The 19327-nt window shown below is 43.0% G+C and overlaps 1 protein-coding gene across 1 annotated transcript in view; it reads left to right on the top strand.

The window, feature by feature from the left end:
- The window catches only part of txndc11 (thioredoxin domain containing 11), a 67418-nt gene that overhangs the window by 8078 nt on the left and 40013 nt on the right, over nt 1–19327 (top strand). The window contains exon 2 of the mRNA XM_033040444.1: nt 16555–16771. Coding sequence (XP_032896335.1) covers nt 16555–16771 — 217 coding nt within the window. The remainder of the gene's footprint in view (nt 1–16554; nt 16772–19327) is intronic.

Below are 19327 nucleotides of genomic sequence, written 5' to 3'. Positions count from 1 at the left end.
GTGTGACTGAGGAGTGAATGAATAATGCGATGTAAAGCGCCTTGAGTATTAGAAAGGCGCTATATAAATCCCATCCATTATTATTATTATTAAGTCATTGGATATTTTTAAAGCATAGATAAATAGATTCTTGGTTAGTACGGGTGTCGGGTTATGGGGAAAAGACAGGAGAATGGGGTTAGGAGGGAGAGATAGATGAGCCATGATTGAATGGCGGAGTAGACAATGGCCGAATGGATTAATTCTGCTTCTATTACTTATGACCTTGTAATGATAGCTTCTAACATATTTCCCTTTGATGGTGTAGTTTAGAGATGCAGTGTGGAAGCAGTCCCTTCGGCCCACCGAATCCACGCCAACCAGTGATCACCCATACACTAGTTCTATCCTACATTTTGGGACAATTTACAGAAGCCAATTAGCCTGCAAACATGCACGTCTTCGGAATGTGGGAGGAAACCGGAGCACCCAGAAAATCCACAGGGAGAATGTATAAACTCCATACAGAGAGCACCCGTAGTTAGTATCGAACCCAGGTAACTGGTGCTGTAACATAGCAACTCTACCGCTGTGCCACTTTGCTGCCCAATGATGTGTGTTAAGCTCGCTGGTTTCTAGTTTGCTGAGACTTCTCCTAAATTCCAACAGCAACACCCAAACATTATCAAAGGTTTATCTTGGTTCTTGGATATATCCTGTTCCACTGATGGGAGAGGTGACAGCATAGGAATAAACATAATATAATCAAAAACATGTTCCACCCATCGTTCCTCCTCCTCCCTGCTCTCGCCTGGCAGATGGTACGGAAGGTTGACAGCACGCACCACCACATTCGGGAACAGCATCTTCCCCTCTGTTATCAGGCCCATAAGCAAGGGAACTGTCTGATTCACCCCTACCCCATTGGGGACATTGGACTTGGTCTAAAATGCTGAGAAATACATTTTGCACTCTGTATCTTCCCCTTTGCTGTATCTTGAGCTTGACTCTATTATACTTATGTATGGTATATCTGATCTGTTTGCAAAGCATGCAAATAAAGCTTTTTGCTGTACTTCAGTACATGTGACAATAATAAACCTAAGACTGCAGGAGAGATGATGACAAGTAGGAATCGCCTTGCAAATCCATACATTTAATTCTAGATTCTATAAAGTATCCCAGGAATTGAATCCTCCCTCAGCTGATGAACCCGTACAGAGTTTGTGCATTCTCCTTGTGACCGCATGGGTTTTCTCCGAGTGCTCCCGTTTCCTCCCACACTCCAAAGACGTGCAGGTTTGTGGGTTAATTGGCTTCAATTGTAAAATTGTAAGTTGTCCCTAGTGATAGTGCTAGTGTAAGGGGATCGCTGGTCGGCATGGACTCGGTAGGCCGAAGGGCCTGTTTCCACTCAGTAACTCCTTAATGTTGAACATCTCTAGGAGCAAGCAATAAATGCATAGAATGTGCACATGTTCTAATTTTACACCCAGAATAATTGGTGTCATTGGAATCAATTATGAATGAGTTTATCAAGCTGTATATGCCACAGGTAGAGAATAAATCCCAATTGAAAGTGTTCCAATGTTGACATATCTTCTTGGTTCAGCATATCCTTCATTCTATTATTCCGATTACCATTAAGCTAGGTGATTAACGGAGGTAGTTAGATGATTGAGATATAATTAATGTGATCGGAGTAGCACTAGGCAGGTCTGCAAATGAAGCATCAAATTAGTTAAGCTACAACATAGTACTCTAAACATGATAAACGCCTACTGTAGGCACAGCTAACTAATTCCACAAACAATATATTGAAGCTCTTCTGTCGTACCACATCCGGTGGTAATGGGCAATTAAACAACAAACAAATCGTCAATAGTTGAGCATAATAACACTCAGGAAAAAGCAAGGTTAAACATTTCTCAGCCATCTTTGGTCCGAAACAAAAGATAGACAAAAAAAGCTGGAGTGACTCAGTGGGTCAGAGCATCTCTGGCGAATAGGTGACGTTTCGGGTCAAGACCCTTCTTCAGACTGATGTGGGCGTGGGGGGGGGCGGGAAGAAGAAAGGAAGAGGCGGAGACAGTAGGCTGTGGGAGAGCTGGGGAGGGGAAGGAGGGAGAAAGCAAGGACTACATGAAATTGGAGAAGTCAGTGTTCATACCGTTGGGGTGTAAGCTGCCCAAGTGAAACATGAGGTGCTGCTCCTCCAATTGGCGGTGGGACTTACTCTGGCCATGGAGGAGGCCCAGAACAGAAAGGTCGGATTCGGAATGGGAGGGGGAGTTGAAGTGCTGAGCCATCGGGAGATCAGGTTGGTTAATGCGAACTGAGCGGAGGTGTTGGGCGAAGCGATCACCAAGCCTGCGCTTGGTCTCACCGATGTAAAGCAGTTGACACCTCGAACCGCGGATGCAATAGATGAGGTTGGAGGAGGTGCAGGTGAACCTCTGCCTCACCTGGAAAGATTGCTTGGGTCCTTGGAGTCGAGGGGGGAGGTAAAGTGAGAAGTGTAGCATTTCCTGCGGTTGCAAGGGAAAGTACCAGGGAAAGCGGTGGTTTGGGTGGGAAGGGACAAATTGACCAGGAAGTTACGGAGGGAGCGGTCTCTGCGGAAAACCAGGGAGTTACAGAGGGAACGGTCTCTTTCGGGTTGAGACCCTTCTTCAGACCTGAAACTTCACCTAATCCTTTTCTCCAGAGATGCTATCTGACCCGTTGAATAATCCAGCTTTTTGTGCCATATCTTCAGTTTAAACCAACATGTGCAGTTCCCTCCTACACATTTGGTCAGAAACAATTTTGTTGTGCACCCTCCTGCATCAGTCTTAAGCCAATGTGATTTATCGCAAGTGAAATCCAGAATATATTAAGGGAAGATAGACACAAAAAGCTGGAGTAACTCATAAGGTTTATAAGGTTCATTTATTGTCGCATACACCAATTAGTGTAGTGAAATTTCACTGGCCAGGTCAGTCATACAATTTAAGCGGGACAAGCAGCATCTCTGGAGAGAAGGAATGGGTGACATTTCGGGTCGAGACCCTTTTTTCAAACTATAAATTAAGGGATTTGGACAAGAAAGGCTGTGGAACTCTGAACAGCATCCTGACTTCCCTACTGAGGCGTTTTTGACCTGGTCACCCGTCTAGCCAAGGTGTTTTTTGACAAGTTCCATGCTGGCATCTTCAAAGATTGTTTAGACATCTATGTCACAAAAGGGAAACTGCACAATTACCATCCCTACAGCCTACATTTAATGGTACACAAAATTGCTGGGGAAACTCAGCGGGTGCAGCAGCATCTATGGAGCGAAGGAAATAGGCGACGTTTCGGGCCGAAACCCTTCTTCAGACTGATGGGGGGTGGGGAAAGAAAGAAGGAAAAAGGGAGGAGGAGGAGGAGCCCGAGGGCGGGCGGATGGGAGGGTGGGAGGAGACAGCTAGAGGGTGAAGGAAGGGGAGGAGACAGCACGGGCTAGCCAAATTGGGAGAATTCAATGTTGATGCCATAAGGACGCAAGGACCCCAGACGGAATATGAGGTGCTGTTCCTCCAATTTCCGCTGTTGCTCACTCTGGCAATGGAGGAGACCCAGGACAGAGAGGTCGGATTGGGAATGGGAGGGGGAGTTGAAGTGCTGAGCCACCGGGAGGTCAGGTAGGTTATTGCGGACTGAGCGGAGGTGTTCGGCGAAACGGTCGCCCAACCTACGCTTGGTATCACCGATGTAAATTTAACACTTAGCCTACATTTAATGATTGGAACAACCTAAATTGCAACCAAAAGTTAATGGTCACTGCTTTCTGGTCAGTTATTATTGAGCAGCAATATCCTCCTTCCTGGTGAATGAATAAATAGAAAGTAAATATTTGTAATGTGAGAACAAAGTTGTTGGCTCTCAAGTTTACTTTCCATACTCTTGCAATAGCAATCTGCTTACAGCTGGCTGAAGTAATAGTCTAGTTCTATTGTTAATGACTACAGTACTTGGACCTGTGATAATAGTTTGCAAAATTGCTTGTATATGAATCTCCTTCTAGGGGGGAAGTTGTGTAAATTGTTGCTTGTCATGGTGTCTGTTACTTTAACTTGCAGTTACGTGGTCATGAACTACAGTGCCGCAGCTGGTAGAGCTGGTAGATTTTGAAGTGGAAATGGTTGAGAGCATGAAGTTCTTTGGTATTAAATATTACCAATGATCTGTTGAGCCAAGATGTGATGTGAAAGCCAAGAAGGCACACCAACACCTCTACTTCTGAAGAGATTCGGCATGTCCCTGGTGACTTTTACAAGATCACAGGAAAATTGCAGAGCTTTGTAGATGCAACCCAATCCATCATATAGACCAGATTTCCCACCATTGACTCCATCTACACTTTACGTTACCTCAGAAAAGCTTCCAACATAATCAAACATGTGCCATACAGACCTTCTCTGCCCTGGGCCTCTTGCATTGTCTGAGCTTCCATTTACCAAGCTCTTTCTTGCCTCTCTCTTTCAGTTTACATTCCCCTCCTCCCTACAATCAGTCTGAAAAAGCGTCCTGATCAGAAATCTCACCTCTACATGTTCTCCAGTGATGCTGCCTGATCTGCTGAATTACTCCAGCACTTTGTGTCTTTATTTGATAAACTAGCATCGGCAGTTGCATGTTTCTTCAAGTAGCCTACGTTTGTTTTACATAGAAAACAGGTGCAGGAGTTGGCCATTCGGCCCTTTGAGCCAGCACCACCATTCAAGATGATCATGGCTGATCATCCAAATCAGTACCCCGTTCCTGCTTTTTCCCCATATCCCTTGATTCCCTTAGCCCTAAGTGCTAAATCTAAATCTTGAAAACATCCAGTGAATTGACCTCCACTGTCTTATGTGGCAGATAATTCCACAAATTTCACAACTCTCTGGGTGAAAAAGTGTTTTCTCATCTCAGTCCTAAATGGCCTACCCCTTATTCTTAAACTGTCACCCCTGGTTCTGGACTCTCCCAACATCGGGAACATTTTTCCAGCATCTACCCTGTCCAATCCTCTAAGAACAACTTTATATATTTCTATAAGATATCCTCTCATCCTTCTAAATTCCAGCGAATCCAAGCCCAGTCGACCCAATTTTTCATCATATGTCAGTCCCGCCATCCGGGGAATTAATCTGGTGAACCTACGCTGCACTCCATCAATAGCAATAATGTCCCTCTTCAAATTAGGAGACCAAAATTGAAAACAACACTCCAGGTCCATTCTCACCAGGACCCTGTACAGCTGCAGTAGGACCTCCTTGCTCCTAAACTCAAATGCTCTCGGAATGAAGGCCAACATGCCATTCGCTTTCTTCACTGCCTGCTGTACCTGCATGCTTACTTTCAGTGACTGATGTACAAGCACACTTTTCAGTGACTGATGTACAAGCACACATTAGGAGAAGTGGAGGTCTCATTGTACCTCCACTTCTATTAATCTGACACCATTCAGATAATAATCTGCCTTCTTGTTCTTGCCACCAAAGTGGATAACCTCACATTTATCCACATTATACTGCATCTGCCATGCATCTGTCCACTCACCCAACCTATCCATCATAACATCCTCCTCACAGCTCACTGCCACCCAGCTTTGTGTCATCTGCAAGTTTAGAGAAGTTACATTTAATTCCCTCGTTGAAATCATTAATATATATTGTAAACAACTGGGGTCCTAGCACCGAGCCTTGCGGCACTCCACTAGTCACTGCCTTGCATTCTGAAAAGGACCCGTTAATTCCTACACTTTGCTTCTTGTCCGCCAACCAGTTCTCTATCCATATCAATACCCTACCCTAAATATGTGCTCTAATTTTGCTCGCTAATCTCTTGTGTGGGACCTTGTCAAAGGCTTTTTGATAGTCCATATCCACTGGCTCTCCCTTATCCATTCTACTTGTTACATCCTCCAAAAATTCCTAAAGATTAGTCAACCATGATTTCCCTTTCATAAATCCATGCTGACTTTGACCGATCCAGTCACTGCTTTCCAAATGCGCTGCTATAACATCTTTAATAATCGACTCCAGCATCTTCACCACTACCGATGTAAGGCTAACTTGTCTATAATTCTCAGTTTTCTCTCTCCCTCCTTTCTTAAAAAGTGGAGTTACATTAGCTACCTTTCAGTCCACAGGAACTGATCCAGAATCGAGAGAACATTGGAAAATGATCACCAATGCATCCACAATTTCTAGGGCCACCCCCTTGAGTACTTTGAGATGCAGACCATCAGGCCCAGGGAATTTATTTACCTTCAGTCCCAACAGTTTACCTAACACCATTTTCTGACTAATGTGGATTCTCTTCAGTTCCTCCCTCCCACTAGATCTTCGGTCCCCTAGTATTTCCGGGAGATTGTTTGTGTCTTCCTTAGTCTTCACTACATAAGGGACCTACATTCCTCTTCACTAATCGTTTCCTTTTTACATACCTATATTAACTATTACAGTCAGTTTTTATATTCTTGAACCCTCCTTATTTCATAATCCAAATACTACACTTGTAACAATTTGGTTGGTTCAACTGATATTTATACCATGTTCCTCCTGTTTTGCCGGCAGAAATTATTAATTTCTGGAGATGTGTATTCAATAAGGATGCTTTAAAGTGGAATCATTTAGTTTATTATTGTCATGTGTAGCAAGGTACAGTGAAATGTTTTTTTTGTTGTGTACTATCTAGTCAATGAAAAGGCTGTACATGATGACAATCAAAAAGTCATCCACAGTGTATAGATACAGTATAAAGGGTATATCATTTAGTGTGAGGAAAATTCCCATTAAAGATAGCTCAAAGGTCTCCATTGAGGTAGCAGGGAGGTCAGGAGGGAGCATTGAGGTAGCAGGGAGGTCACACTTTAGCTGCTGAGAGAATGGTTCAGTTACCCGATAACAACTGGGAAGAAACTGTCCCTAAATCTGGAGATATGCATTTTCAAACTTCTGTACCTCTTGCCTGATGGAAGATAGGAGAAGCGGAAGTGAGTGGGGTGAGACTGGTCCTTGATTATGCTGATGGCATTGCCGAGGCAATGTTAAGTGTAGATGGAGTCAATGGAAGGAAGTTTTGTTTGCGTGATAGTCTGGGCTACATCCTCAACTCTGTAATTTCTCGCGGTCTTGGATGGAGTTGTTCCCGAACTATGCTGTGGTGCATCTCAATAAAATGCTTTCTGTAATAGTTGGTGAGGGTTGTTGGGGACGTGCCAAACTTCCTAAGCCTTCTAAAGAAGTAGATGCATTGGTGTGCTTTCTTGGCCATTACTTCGATGTGGGTGGTCCAAGAAAATTGCTTGTGATATTTATTATAAGAACTTGAAGCTTTTCGCTATCTCTACTTCGGCTCCATCAATGTATACCTGGGTGTGTGTATTGCTTAACTTCCTGAAGTCAGTTATTATCTCCTTTGTCTTTCTGACATTGAGGGAGAGGTTGTTGTTACGGCACCAGGTTACAAGGTTCTCAATTTACCTTTTTGCACTCTGTCTCATCACTATTTTATATCCGACCCATTACAGTGGTGTTGTCCGTGAACTTGTACGTTGAGATGGATTTGCATTTGGCTGCACAGTCATGAGTGTAGAAGGAGTACAGTAGGGGGCTGAGAACACATCCTTGCAGGATTATCATAGAGGATGATTAGTTATGCGTACTCATTGATTGTCGTCTGTTGGGCAGGAAGTCACGGATCCAGTTGCAGAGGGGAGTGCTGACTCCAAGTTCTACGAGATTGAAGACGAGCTTGGTTGGGATAATGATGTTGAAAGCAGAGCTGAATTATGTGAATATGTGTCTGACGTAGGTGTCCTTCTCATCCAGGTGTTCCAGGGATAAGTGTAGGGTCAGAGAGATGGCATCAGCTGTGGACCTGTTGTGGTGGTCGGAGAAATGCAGTGGATCAAGGCTGCTTAGTAAGCTGGAGTTAATATGTGTCATAATCAGCCTCTCAAAAACTTCTTGATGTGGATGTTAAGGCGTTGAGACAGAAGATCTTGCTTTTCTTTTGCACCAGGATGTTAGTGGTCATCTTGAAGCATGTGGCTATCTCAGAACGGAGTTGGTGGAGGTTAAAGATGTCAGCGAACACTCCCACTAGCTGGTCCGCGCGGTTCCCAAGGACGTGGCCAGTGACTCCGTCCAGGTCAGTTGCTTTCCGTGGGATCACCCTCAGAAAGGCCAATCCAACTTCTGCGGCAGTGACCCTGGGAAATAGAGCACTCAAATCTGACGGGATGGATGTCATCGCCCTGTTGGCTGTCTGCTCAAAACAAGCATAAGGTGCATTAAGTTCATCAGGGAGAGTTGCACTATCACCAGCAATGCTGCCTGACTTCACTTTGCAGCCAGTTATAGTAATTAGGCCCTGCCACAGCCTTGGGGTGTCTGAATGATTATACTGGGACTCAAGTTTGTCCCGGTACAGTCCCTTGGCATTCCTGAGAAAGATTGTAACAAGCTTTCTTGCACCACCCCGGATGGTTTGACTTGCACGCAGCGGTCTTGGCCTTCACCTAGGAAGGGACCTTACGGTTCATCCAGGGTTTCCATTTGGAAACACAATCGGATTGTCTTCTTCTGCATGCGCTCCTCTATGCACTTGCTGATGAAGTAAGTCACGGCGGCAGTGGCATACTCATTCAGGTTGGCTGAATATGGTCCCTGAATATGGACCATTCCACTGACTCAAAGTAGTCGTGCGGATTTCATCTATTTCCGTAGACCAACACTGAACAACTTTCTGTACCGGATCTTCCTCCTTCAGTTTTTGTTTGTCGGCAGGGAGAAAAAGCACAGCTGGGTGATCAGATTTCCCAAAATGTGTCCAGAGAATGGAACGGAAGGCATTTTTAATGGATGTGTAGCAATGGTCAAAGATGTTCTGGCCCTTGGTGGCACAAGAGACATGCTGATGGTATTGTGGTAGCATGCTCTTGAAGCTGGCTTTATTGAAGTCCCCGGCTACAATGGCCACGGCTTCAGGTGTCTTGTCTCAGGGCTACTGGTAGCGGGGTTAAGTTCTTTCAGAGCACAGATAGAGTGTGTGCATAGTCTTTTACCCAGAGAAGGGGAATCAAGAACCAGAAGACATAGGTTTAAGGTGAGAGGGGAAAGATTTAATGGGAACCGGAGGGGAAACATTTTCACACAAAGGTTGTGAAAAATGGATCAAAGGTATTATTGTCATGTGTATCCAAATATGGTGAAATTCATTTTTTGCATACAGTTCCTTGACAATCCTGCTATACATTAGGCACAATCATAAGATAATAGACTACACAGAGTCCGTACACAAGAGTTGCCATGTTTTTGTCACCATCTTGTATCCTTCAAGTCCAAATGTTTTTAAATGTTAGAGTCTTAGCTTGGCAATAAAGCACTTGCCTTGGCAGGTATATTAACAGCACTTACAAGACCCATGGATAGGAAACATTGAGAGGAATATGGGCCAAATGCTGGAAAAGGGGACTATCTTAGATGGACTATTTCGGTCGGCATGGGTGAGTTGGGCCAAAGGGCCTGTTTCCATGCTGTATGACTCTTGTGTCCTTTGTTTTTCTCCTTCACATAGGACTAAGCATAACAAAACCATCTTGTTGATGTGTAAACTTTACCAGTGGCATTGCCACATTCTAGGATTCCAGAGAAAAGCTTGTGTTCTTTGGGATTTCCCTTTTGGTTTGAGATGTTCAGTTAACTTACCTTGGATTCCTCACGGCACCTTGGAAGAAGGTGTGGTCAGTTTTAACTTGCGTAAAGCATTGCACATTCCTTGATCAATGTTTCTGAGTACAAATGTCAGTTAGATCATCAAGATGATAATTTCTGAAGAAGAGTATCCACAAGCCGTCTTTGAAGCAATCCCCAAAAGATTAATTCTGTATCTCTATCCACAAATAGACACAAAGTGCTGGAGTTAGTGTACCAGAAGAATTTCATAATGTCTGTCTTTATCACATGAAATTAAACTAATAATGTGTTACATTTTTTAAAACTGCGCTAACTTGGCTTGTATGAAACACAAAGTGCTGGAGTAACTCAGCGGGGCAGGCAGCATCTCAGAAGGAAATGGATTAGCAACGTTTCAGGTCGGGACCTTTCTTCAATCTGAAGAAAGATCTCTATCTGAAACGTTGCCTATCAATGTCCTGCAGAGATGCTGCCTGACCTGCAGAGTTAGTTCAGCAATAGATTCAAAGTGCTGGAGTAACTCAGCGGGTTAATTAAAGTGAGAAACTCACTTTGTGTCTATCTTTGGTATAAACCAGCATCTGCAGTTATTTGTTACTCGTTATCATAATCATATTTTATTCGCCAAGTACGTTTTGCAACATACAAGGAATTTGATTTGCCATACAGTTACACCAACAGAACACACAAAATACATTTTAACATGAACATCCACCACAGTGACTCCTCCGCATTCCTCACTGTGATGGAAGGCGGAAAAAGGTGAAGTCTCTCCCTTCTTTGTCCTCCAGTGGTCGGGGGCCTCTAACCTTCCGTTGACGGGACGATCTTACTCCCGTAGCCGGTGGCAGGCCTCATCGTCGGGGCGATCAAGCTCCTGCATAAGGGGGTATCTCAGCTCCCCCGCGCCAGGCGATCTACCCCGGGTTAGGGCTAGTTGAACGTCGTGCGTCTTTTTAAGCTTCCCGACGTCGGACTCAACTCGAGACTGCGAGCTCCTTGATGTTAAAGTCCGCAGGCCGTGGTTGGAGCTTCGATCCCAGGCAAGGAATTGGCTCCGATGGTAAGTATACGTCCTGCGGTGGGGCTCAAAGTCAGTCCCGAGCAAGGCCTCCAGCTCCACGATGCTAGGACGCAGAGCGACCGGAGATACGATCCGGAAAACTATCGCAACTCCGGCAAGGTAAGAGATTGAAAAAAACGTTTCCCCCTCCACCCCCCACATAAAACAAACCAGAGAACATTAACACATAATTTTTAAACACGCTAAAAATAACAAAGACAGACTGTAGGCGAGGCTGCCATCGAAGCGCCACCTGGTGGAATTATTACAGCGCTTTGAATTTTACTCAAGATTCTGGCAGCTATAGCAGTTTGTGTCTCTTTAACTTGGCTTGTATCCTCATTTGTGTCATTGCTCTCAGTATTGTCATTGCATTTCTGCAATTCTTAATTTTGCCACTGGGTGGCATCCACATATAGTTGAAATTCTCATCTGTCAGAATATAAACAAATTGGTTTGTCCCAGTTTTTGTAGATGCATTCAGCAAATTTCTCATTGTGATAAATACAACAAAAAAAATCCGGACTTTTCTGAGACTGCGGAGATGGAAGCAATTCCACTACCTCTGTAGGTGTAGATGGCTCGGAGTTCATGGCCATACAGCCAAGTCTGATGGGCAGATCTTGTGTTCTGAGTTTGTTGTTTCAGACACCTTGCCAATTCTTGCATAGATTTCTCTGTGGGATAAAGTGGGTTAATAACAGATGAGCAGTGATAGCAGAGCTGAATGACATATTTGAATGGAATGTTGGTGCCCTGTGGATTTTTCTTTGACACTGATTGCTCTACGGAATTTGGTGCATGCATTGATGGCGTGACGGAGAGGGGGAGCGGTGTGGGGCGCCGAGAGGGAATACTGGAGGAGTGAGTGGCACGAGGACATGTTGGGGAGGAGTGAGAGTGGGTGGGTGGCGGGGGGAGCAGCTGGCTGATGTGTCTTTTGCTCTGAAGTTATCTGATGTTGAACAAGCTGTCATCCTTCCAAAATGTAATTAAGACAAGTTTTCTAAAGGCAAACTTGGGAATAAAATGCTACAGCTGGTCAATGCTCTGTCTCTTCCAATATCAGTGATGACTTCAGGCATTTTGTTCCCATAATGGATCTTTTCTTTAATTTCCTCGTGGAAGTCCTTAATTAGAGAGATCATATATTAATGGACGGCCAATCCTCAACATGCTTTGAGAGGCTGGTAATGGCACATTAAATCCATCCTACCAAGTAGCCATGATCCACTGCAGTTCACGTACCACCGCCACACGTCCATGGCTGATGTCATCTCCCTGGCCCTACACTCATTCCTAAACACGTGGGTAAAAAGGATACCTACATCAGACATCTTTCATAGTCATAGCCCTGCTTTCAATACCATTATTTCCCACCACTCGTCTTCAATCTCGTGGAACTTGGATTCAGCACTCCCCTCTGGATCTGTGACTTCCTGCCCAACAGACACAATCAATGAGTAAATGTGACAAATCATCCTCTACAATAATCCTCAACACTGGTCTTCAAGAAGACGTTCTCAACCCCCTACTATACTCCTTATGCACTCATGACTGTGCACCTATATACAGTGCCCTCCATTATGTTTGGCACAAAGACCCATAATTTATTTATTTGCCTCGCTACTTCACAACTTGAGATTTGTAAGAGAAAAAAAATCACATGTGGTTAAAGTGCACATTGTCAGATTTTAATAGAGGCCATTTTTATACATTTTGATTTCGCCATGTAGAAATTACAGCAGTGTTTATACATAGTCCCGCCCCCATTTCAGGGCACCATAATGTTTGAGACACAGCAATGTCATGTAAATGAAAGTAGTCATGTTTAGTATTTTGTTGCATATCCTTTCCATGCAATGACTGCTTGAAGTCTGCGATTCATGGACATCACCAGTTGCTGGGTGCCTTTTCTGGTGATGCTCTGCCAGGCCTGTATTGCAGCCATCTTTCGCTTATGCTTGTTTTGGGAGCTTGTCCCCTTCAGTTTTCTCTTCAGCATATAAAAGGCATACTCAATTGGGTTCAGATCAGGTGATTGACTTGACCACTCAAGAATTTACCATTTTTTATCTTTGGACAAACTCCTTTATTGCTTTAGCAGTATGTTTGGGATCATTGTCTTGTTGTAGAATGAACGGCCGGCCAATGAGTTTTGAGGCATTTATGTGAACCTGAGCAGATATGATGTGTCTATACACTTCAGAATTCATTATGCTACTACATCAGCAGTTGTATCATCAATGAAGATAAGCGAGCCAGTACTTTCAGCAGCCATATATGCCCAGGCCATAACACCCCCAGCACCAACGATGGCTGCAATACAGGCCTGGCAGAGCATCACCAGAGAAGGCACCCAGCAACTGGTGATGTCCATGACTTCAAGCAGTCATTGCATGCAAAGGATATGCAACTAAATACTAAACATAACTACTTTCAATTACATGACATTGCTGTCTCAAACATTATGGTGCACTGAAATGGGGGGTGGGGACTATGTATAAACACTGCTGTAATTTCTACATGGCGAAATCAAAATGTATAAAAATGGCCTCTATTAAAATCTGCCAATGTGCACTTCAACCACATGTGATTTTTTTTTCTATTACAAATCTCAAATTATGGAGTACAGAGGCAAATAAATAAATGATGGGTCTTTGTCCCAAACATTAAGGAGGGCACTGTAAGTGTGTACTTGTGAGTATGCGTATATATACACTCACTGAACTTTGTTTTTCTCTCATTTATCATATTGTTTACAGTGTACTATGTTTACTGTATACTATATACTATATTCTGCAGCAAGTAAGAATTTAATTGTTCTATCTGGGACATATGACAATAAAACACTCTTGACTCTTGAAATACCAATCCAACTCAATTTCCAAGTTTGCAGAGAACACCAGTGTAGTGAATAGGATATCAAGTAATGAGGTGACATGGTACAGAAAGAAGATTGAGAAGCTTGTAACCTGGTGCCAAGCCACCAACCTCTCCCTCAATGTCAGCAAGACAAATGAGATAGTGATCGACTTCAGGAAGCGAAGCAGTACCGCATGTACATTGATGGTGCCTAAGTAGAGATGGTTGAAAGCTTCTAGTTCCCAGGAATAAATATCGCCAGTAATTGGTCCTGGATCCGCCACGTCAAGCAATGTCTCAGAAAATACAGCTACTTCTCCCAATTCATACTAAATGGGCACCAAACTCTTCAAATAAAAGCATTTCCGTTTATGGCAAGTGGGAATATTATTCCTGTTTATTGCACTTGAAAATAGAACGCATGTCAAAGTAAAGTGCCAATCTGTAAGTTGAAAAGTCAAGGTTCTAAAGTTTCCAACAGCCATGTGATTCTCTTTTTGAATTACCACAGTGCACTGAGGATCTAATGACAGACTTCAGTGTAGAATCGTACAGCATGGAAACAGGCGATTCGTCCCACCACGCCATTGCCAACCATTGGGTACTGTCCGTATTAATCCCATCCCCCAGCAGTTGTCTCATAGCCTTCTATGCCTTGGTGATTCATGTAGTCATCCAGACACTTAAATGTTGTCAGTAATTCCCAGGTAGCATGTTCCAGGTAATCTCTGGGTATCGGAGATCCTCATTAAATCCCTTCTACATCACTTGCCCTTTACCATAAAACCAAGGTCCTCTGAGAGGTTGATCATGGCGCAAATCAACTCCTACCTCGACAAAAACCTGGACCCACTGCAGTTCGCTTACCGCCACAACAGATCAACTGTGGATGCGATCTCGTTGGCCCTCCACTCCGCTCTGGACCACTTGGACAACAAAAACTCGTATGTCAGGCTGTTATTCATTGATTACAGCTCGGCATTTAATGCTATCATCCCCTCCAAGCTGGTTACCAAACTCGCAGAACTGCGTCTCTGCGCTTCCCTCTGCAATTGGATCCTCGACTTCCTCATTCACAGACCACAGTCTGTTCGCATTGGTGGAAATGTGTCAGCCTCGATAACAATCAGCACGGGAGCACCTCAAGGCTGCGTGCTCAGCCCCCTGCTGTACTCACTCTATACTCATTACTGCGAAGCCGGTCATAGTGCTAACTCCATCATCAAATTCGCTGACGACACCACTGTTGTGGGACGTATTGCTGATGGGGATGAGTCAGAGTATAGAAGAGAGATCGAGCAACTGTCCATATGGTGCCAGTGCAATACCCAGGCCCTCAACACCATCAAAACCAAGGAACTGATTGTGGACTTTGGAAGGAGTAGGATGGGGACCCACAGTACCGTTTATATAAACAGTTCGATGGTTGAAAGGGTCAAGAGCTTCAAATTCCTGGGCGTGCACATCTCTGAAGATCTTTCCTGGTCCGAGAACACTGCTGCAATTATCAAGAAAGCACATCAGCGCCTCTACTTCCTGAGAAGATTACGGAGAGTCGGTTTGTCAAGGAGGACTCTCTCTAACTTCTACAGGTGCACAGTAGAGAGCATGCTGACCGGTTGCATCGTGGCTTGGTTCGGCAACTTGAGCCCCCTGGAGAGGAAAAGACTACAAAAAGTAGTAAACACTGCCCAGTCCATCATCAGCTCTGACCTTCCTTCCATCGAGGGGATTTATCGTAGTCGCTGCCTCAAAAAGGCTGGCAATATCATCAAAGACCCACACCATCCTGGCCACACACTCATTTCCCTGCTACCTTCAGGTAGAAGGTACAGGAGCCTGAAGACGGCAACAACCAGGTTCAGGAATAGCTACTTCCCCACAGCCATCAGGCTATTAAACCTGGCTCGGACAAAACTCTGAACATTAATAACCCATTATCTGTTATTTGCACGTTATCAGTTTATTTATTCATGTGTGTATATATTTATATAATGGTATATGGACACACTGATCTGTTTTGTAGTCAATGCCTACTATGTTCTGTTGTGCTGAAGCAAAGCAAGAATTTAATTGTCCTATCATGGACACATGACAATAAACTCACTTGAACTTGATATGCGGAAAGGTTTGTTGGAGTCGTTACTTTAGACTAGGGATACAGCACAGAAACTGGCTCTTTGGCCCAACTAAGTCCACACCGACCAGTAATCACCCGAGGACTACTACTATCCTCGACACTAGGAACAATTTACAATTTTACTGAAACCAATTAACCTATAAGCGTGTACATCTTTGGAGTGTGGGAGGAAAATGGAACACCCGGAGAAAACCCAAGCGGTTACACGGAGAACGTACAAACAGCACCCGTGGTCCGGATCAAACACGGTTGTCTGGCGCTATAAGGCAGCAGCTGTGCCATTGTGCTGCCACTGAGTCTACCCAGTGTATAGTTTGAATAGGGTCCTGACCTGAAACATTGCCTGTTCACTTCCTCCACAGATACTGACCAAATGAGCTGCTCTAGCACTTTGCCTTTTGCTCAAGATTCCAGCATCTGCAGTTTCTTGTATAATTTTATTTACGTTTCATATCCCTTCATAACCTCGACTGCAGGGAAAAACAGACCTAATCTCACGTCCCTCTTCATAACTGAAATATTCCATCCCAGGCAACATCCTCTGCACCCTATCAAATGCTATCATTTGATTTATGTTTTTATTGGATAAAGTAGATTTTAAAATGAGCATTTATTTCCCTTTTCTCCTTTTTGCTCGCCTTTTTTTTTGCTTCAGGCAAAGTAGGTTCAAAATTTAATGCTGTTTGATTTCTTGTAATTCAGTTCCATCAGTTTATGTAGCTACATAGCCCTTTTAAATTGTGATTTCAATTAAGAAAAGTACTGATCTGATTTAAACCATTTTTATTTTGCAGTCGGGCAAAAGATGTGGTCAAAATGGCTCCACCTCCTGTTCGTTTTTTCTCCCGCAACTCTTCTGTGATTGACCTGTACATGGGACAACTAGACCAGGTGGAGAGACATTGCCACATATCTGAAGTATCTGTTATCCTGTTCTATGCCCCATGGTGCGGAGAGTCAATTTCTGTCAGGGAAGAAATTGATCAGGTTGCCGAGAAGCTTCAAGAACAGGTGAGACTCTTTCTTCTTGGCATTTAATTCCCATCAACCAAAATCCCTTGAAGTGGAGATTGGCCTGCAATTACTGAGTTCATTATTTTAGTTTAGAGATACTAGGTATGTTGCAAAACTTACCTTCAGCGGCGCTGCAGTTCTGCCGCTGCCCTTGTGCGCGACTTTGGTGCCTTTGATAGGGGGGCGGGTTTTAAAATGCAATTTTCTCTAGGCTGTTGAAATCGATGTTGTTCAGCCTACTTAATTGCTGAAGAAAAATCGCTGCAAAATTTGTTCGCTGCAGGTATTTTTAAACTAAATTGGGTTATTTAATTGTTAGAGTAGATTAAAAATCATCCTCTAAAGCCGCGAACCCCGACAACGGGACGGATCTCATGTAGGGGACAAGGCAAGGTAGGTTGTTTATTTTTACATTAAAAAGGGCTTGATACTTAAATTTTGGAAAAATACAACCATATCAACTGTTTAAATGTGGATTAGGAATATGATGGACATAGCACGCCTTGAAGAAATGAGACCGACTAATAGATAAATATGACCAATTCTTAAGGAGTTGGTCTCCTTTCATCGACTTTTTGGAATCATGTGATGCAGCGGTACTGTAAAGATTGCTGATTTCAGTTCATGCCGTGGATAGATCTACATCTCCGAATAAAGATTTGAAAATTTCTCTTTTAAGGGGCCTTCTCTCCTATTTCTACTTTCCACTTTTTCTTTTTTTTATATACACACTTCACATTTTTCTATTCTCTACCATCTATTTTTCCTCTTTTTCCCCTTTCTATTGTTTTCTTTTTCTTGTCTTGCTTACTTCCTTCTCAAAACATAAAACTAGAGGTTGTACATAGAATGGATTACGGTATGACATAGTTGGCACCTAAAATTAGGTTCCACTGTACTGTTTTGTACTGTATTAACTTCTAATAAAATAAACAAAACAAAACAAAAAAGGGCTTCTTAAGATCCCTTTATACAAACTTTCATGTTGCGAGTAGCTGACTTGGGGGCCCATTCAATCCCGCTGTGTTTTTCATGCCATATGGGCTTCAAATTCACCACAATGGCAACGTTCCAAACCAGCGCGTTCCACAGAATCCCACTTGCAAGCTGATTTAAATGGCCATTAATTTACAGCAATTGAACACTAAATTCTTTCCATTTGGCCTATAAATTAATGAAAATTAGATTTAAAAATCATGTTTTATTGTGAATTCTTGTGTGAATGTTCTTTGGACACAGGCTATTTAAAAATGTTAATCTTTTCTTAAGAAATGGATAGATGTTTAGATCTAGTAATTGAAGTTTGGAATTAGCTACAATTGGGTAACTAACTAATTATATGCTTTAATTTCAGGTCATCCAAGTAAGATTGTTTAATATTTGTTTCAGAATGCTTCAATCTATAATAACTGAAAATTTCTTTCAGCTCTCTTCATTTTTAATAAAGTTATGGCCATTTCACAGCTTTTGTGTTAAGTCAATGGAAAATCAATAGGGAACAAGATGCTAATTTCCGAGTATGAAAATGGCCATAACTTTTTTAATACTTGAGATATGAAAGTGAATTAGGTGTCAAATTAAATTTTTTAATGCTTTATCTGATGGCATAAATTGCAGACGATTTTTAAAATCTCAAAATGTTGTAACATTGCTAGAGATACAGCATATAAAAGGGCCATTTAGCCCATTATCCTGCACACCAGGGACAATTTACAGTTTTTACACAAGCCAATTAACCTGCAAGCCTGCACTTTTTTGGAGCATGGGAGGAAACCGGAGCACTCGGGGAAACCCCATGCAGTCACCGGGAGCATGCAGTCACGGGGAGAGCTTACAAACTCTTTACAGATATCACCCAAAGTCGGGATCGAACCCGGGTCTATGGAGTTGTAAGGTGCCACCTTGCCGCCCTAGTGTGGTTATTATTGTAATAGTTTGGTTAAAGTGATGGTTTGCTGGGACATTTCCATAGATGGGTAAGAGTCAACAACATTGATGTAAAATATGGTGTCACCATTAAAGGTGGAAGCTAAAGTAGTAAGCTCTGGTGGTTTCATGTTCATTATTTCTGATAATTCTTCTGATTTAAGATGACATTTATTGATTAACAAAATCTAAGTTCACAAGCTATTGGAAAAACACCCTATAGCAAATTCTCTGTTGTATTGTGTACCATCGGTGCTGTTTTCTCGCACATCTTTTCTTTAGGGACACTCTCTTGTCTGTGATATCTGTACGTTACCAGTATAATAAGCACATTGAAACAGGTATCTTCATTTCCAAAGCTGGATGCTTGCTCATCCTTTCTTTATAATTATTTCACTGTTGGCCACCTTCCCTTTTATCTGTGAAGGTCATAAACTCTTCACCTCTCTCTTTCCTTGAGATACACTTTAAAATCTAAATGGCTAATTAACCTACAAACCTATCCTTTTTTGGAGTGTGGGAGCACTCTGGGAAACCCCACGCAGTCACAGGGAGAACAATCTCAAACCTAAATACATTTAATTCTCCAATTCTCGTTAACTAAGTAATCCTCCTCTTCCCCCATCC

Source organism: Amblyraja radiata, chromosome 22 (assembly GCF_010909765.2).
Source record: "Amblyraja radiata isolate CabotCenter1 chromosome 22, sAmbRad1.1.pri, whole genome shotgun sequence".
Lineage (NCBI taxonomy): Eukaryota > Metazoa > Chordata > Chondrichthyes > Rajiformes > Rajidae > Amblyraja > Amblyraja radiata.
This window is presented reverse-complemented; position numbering and strand designations above follow the sequence as displayed.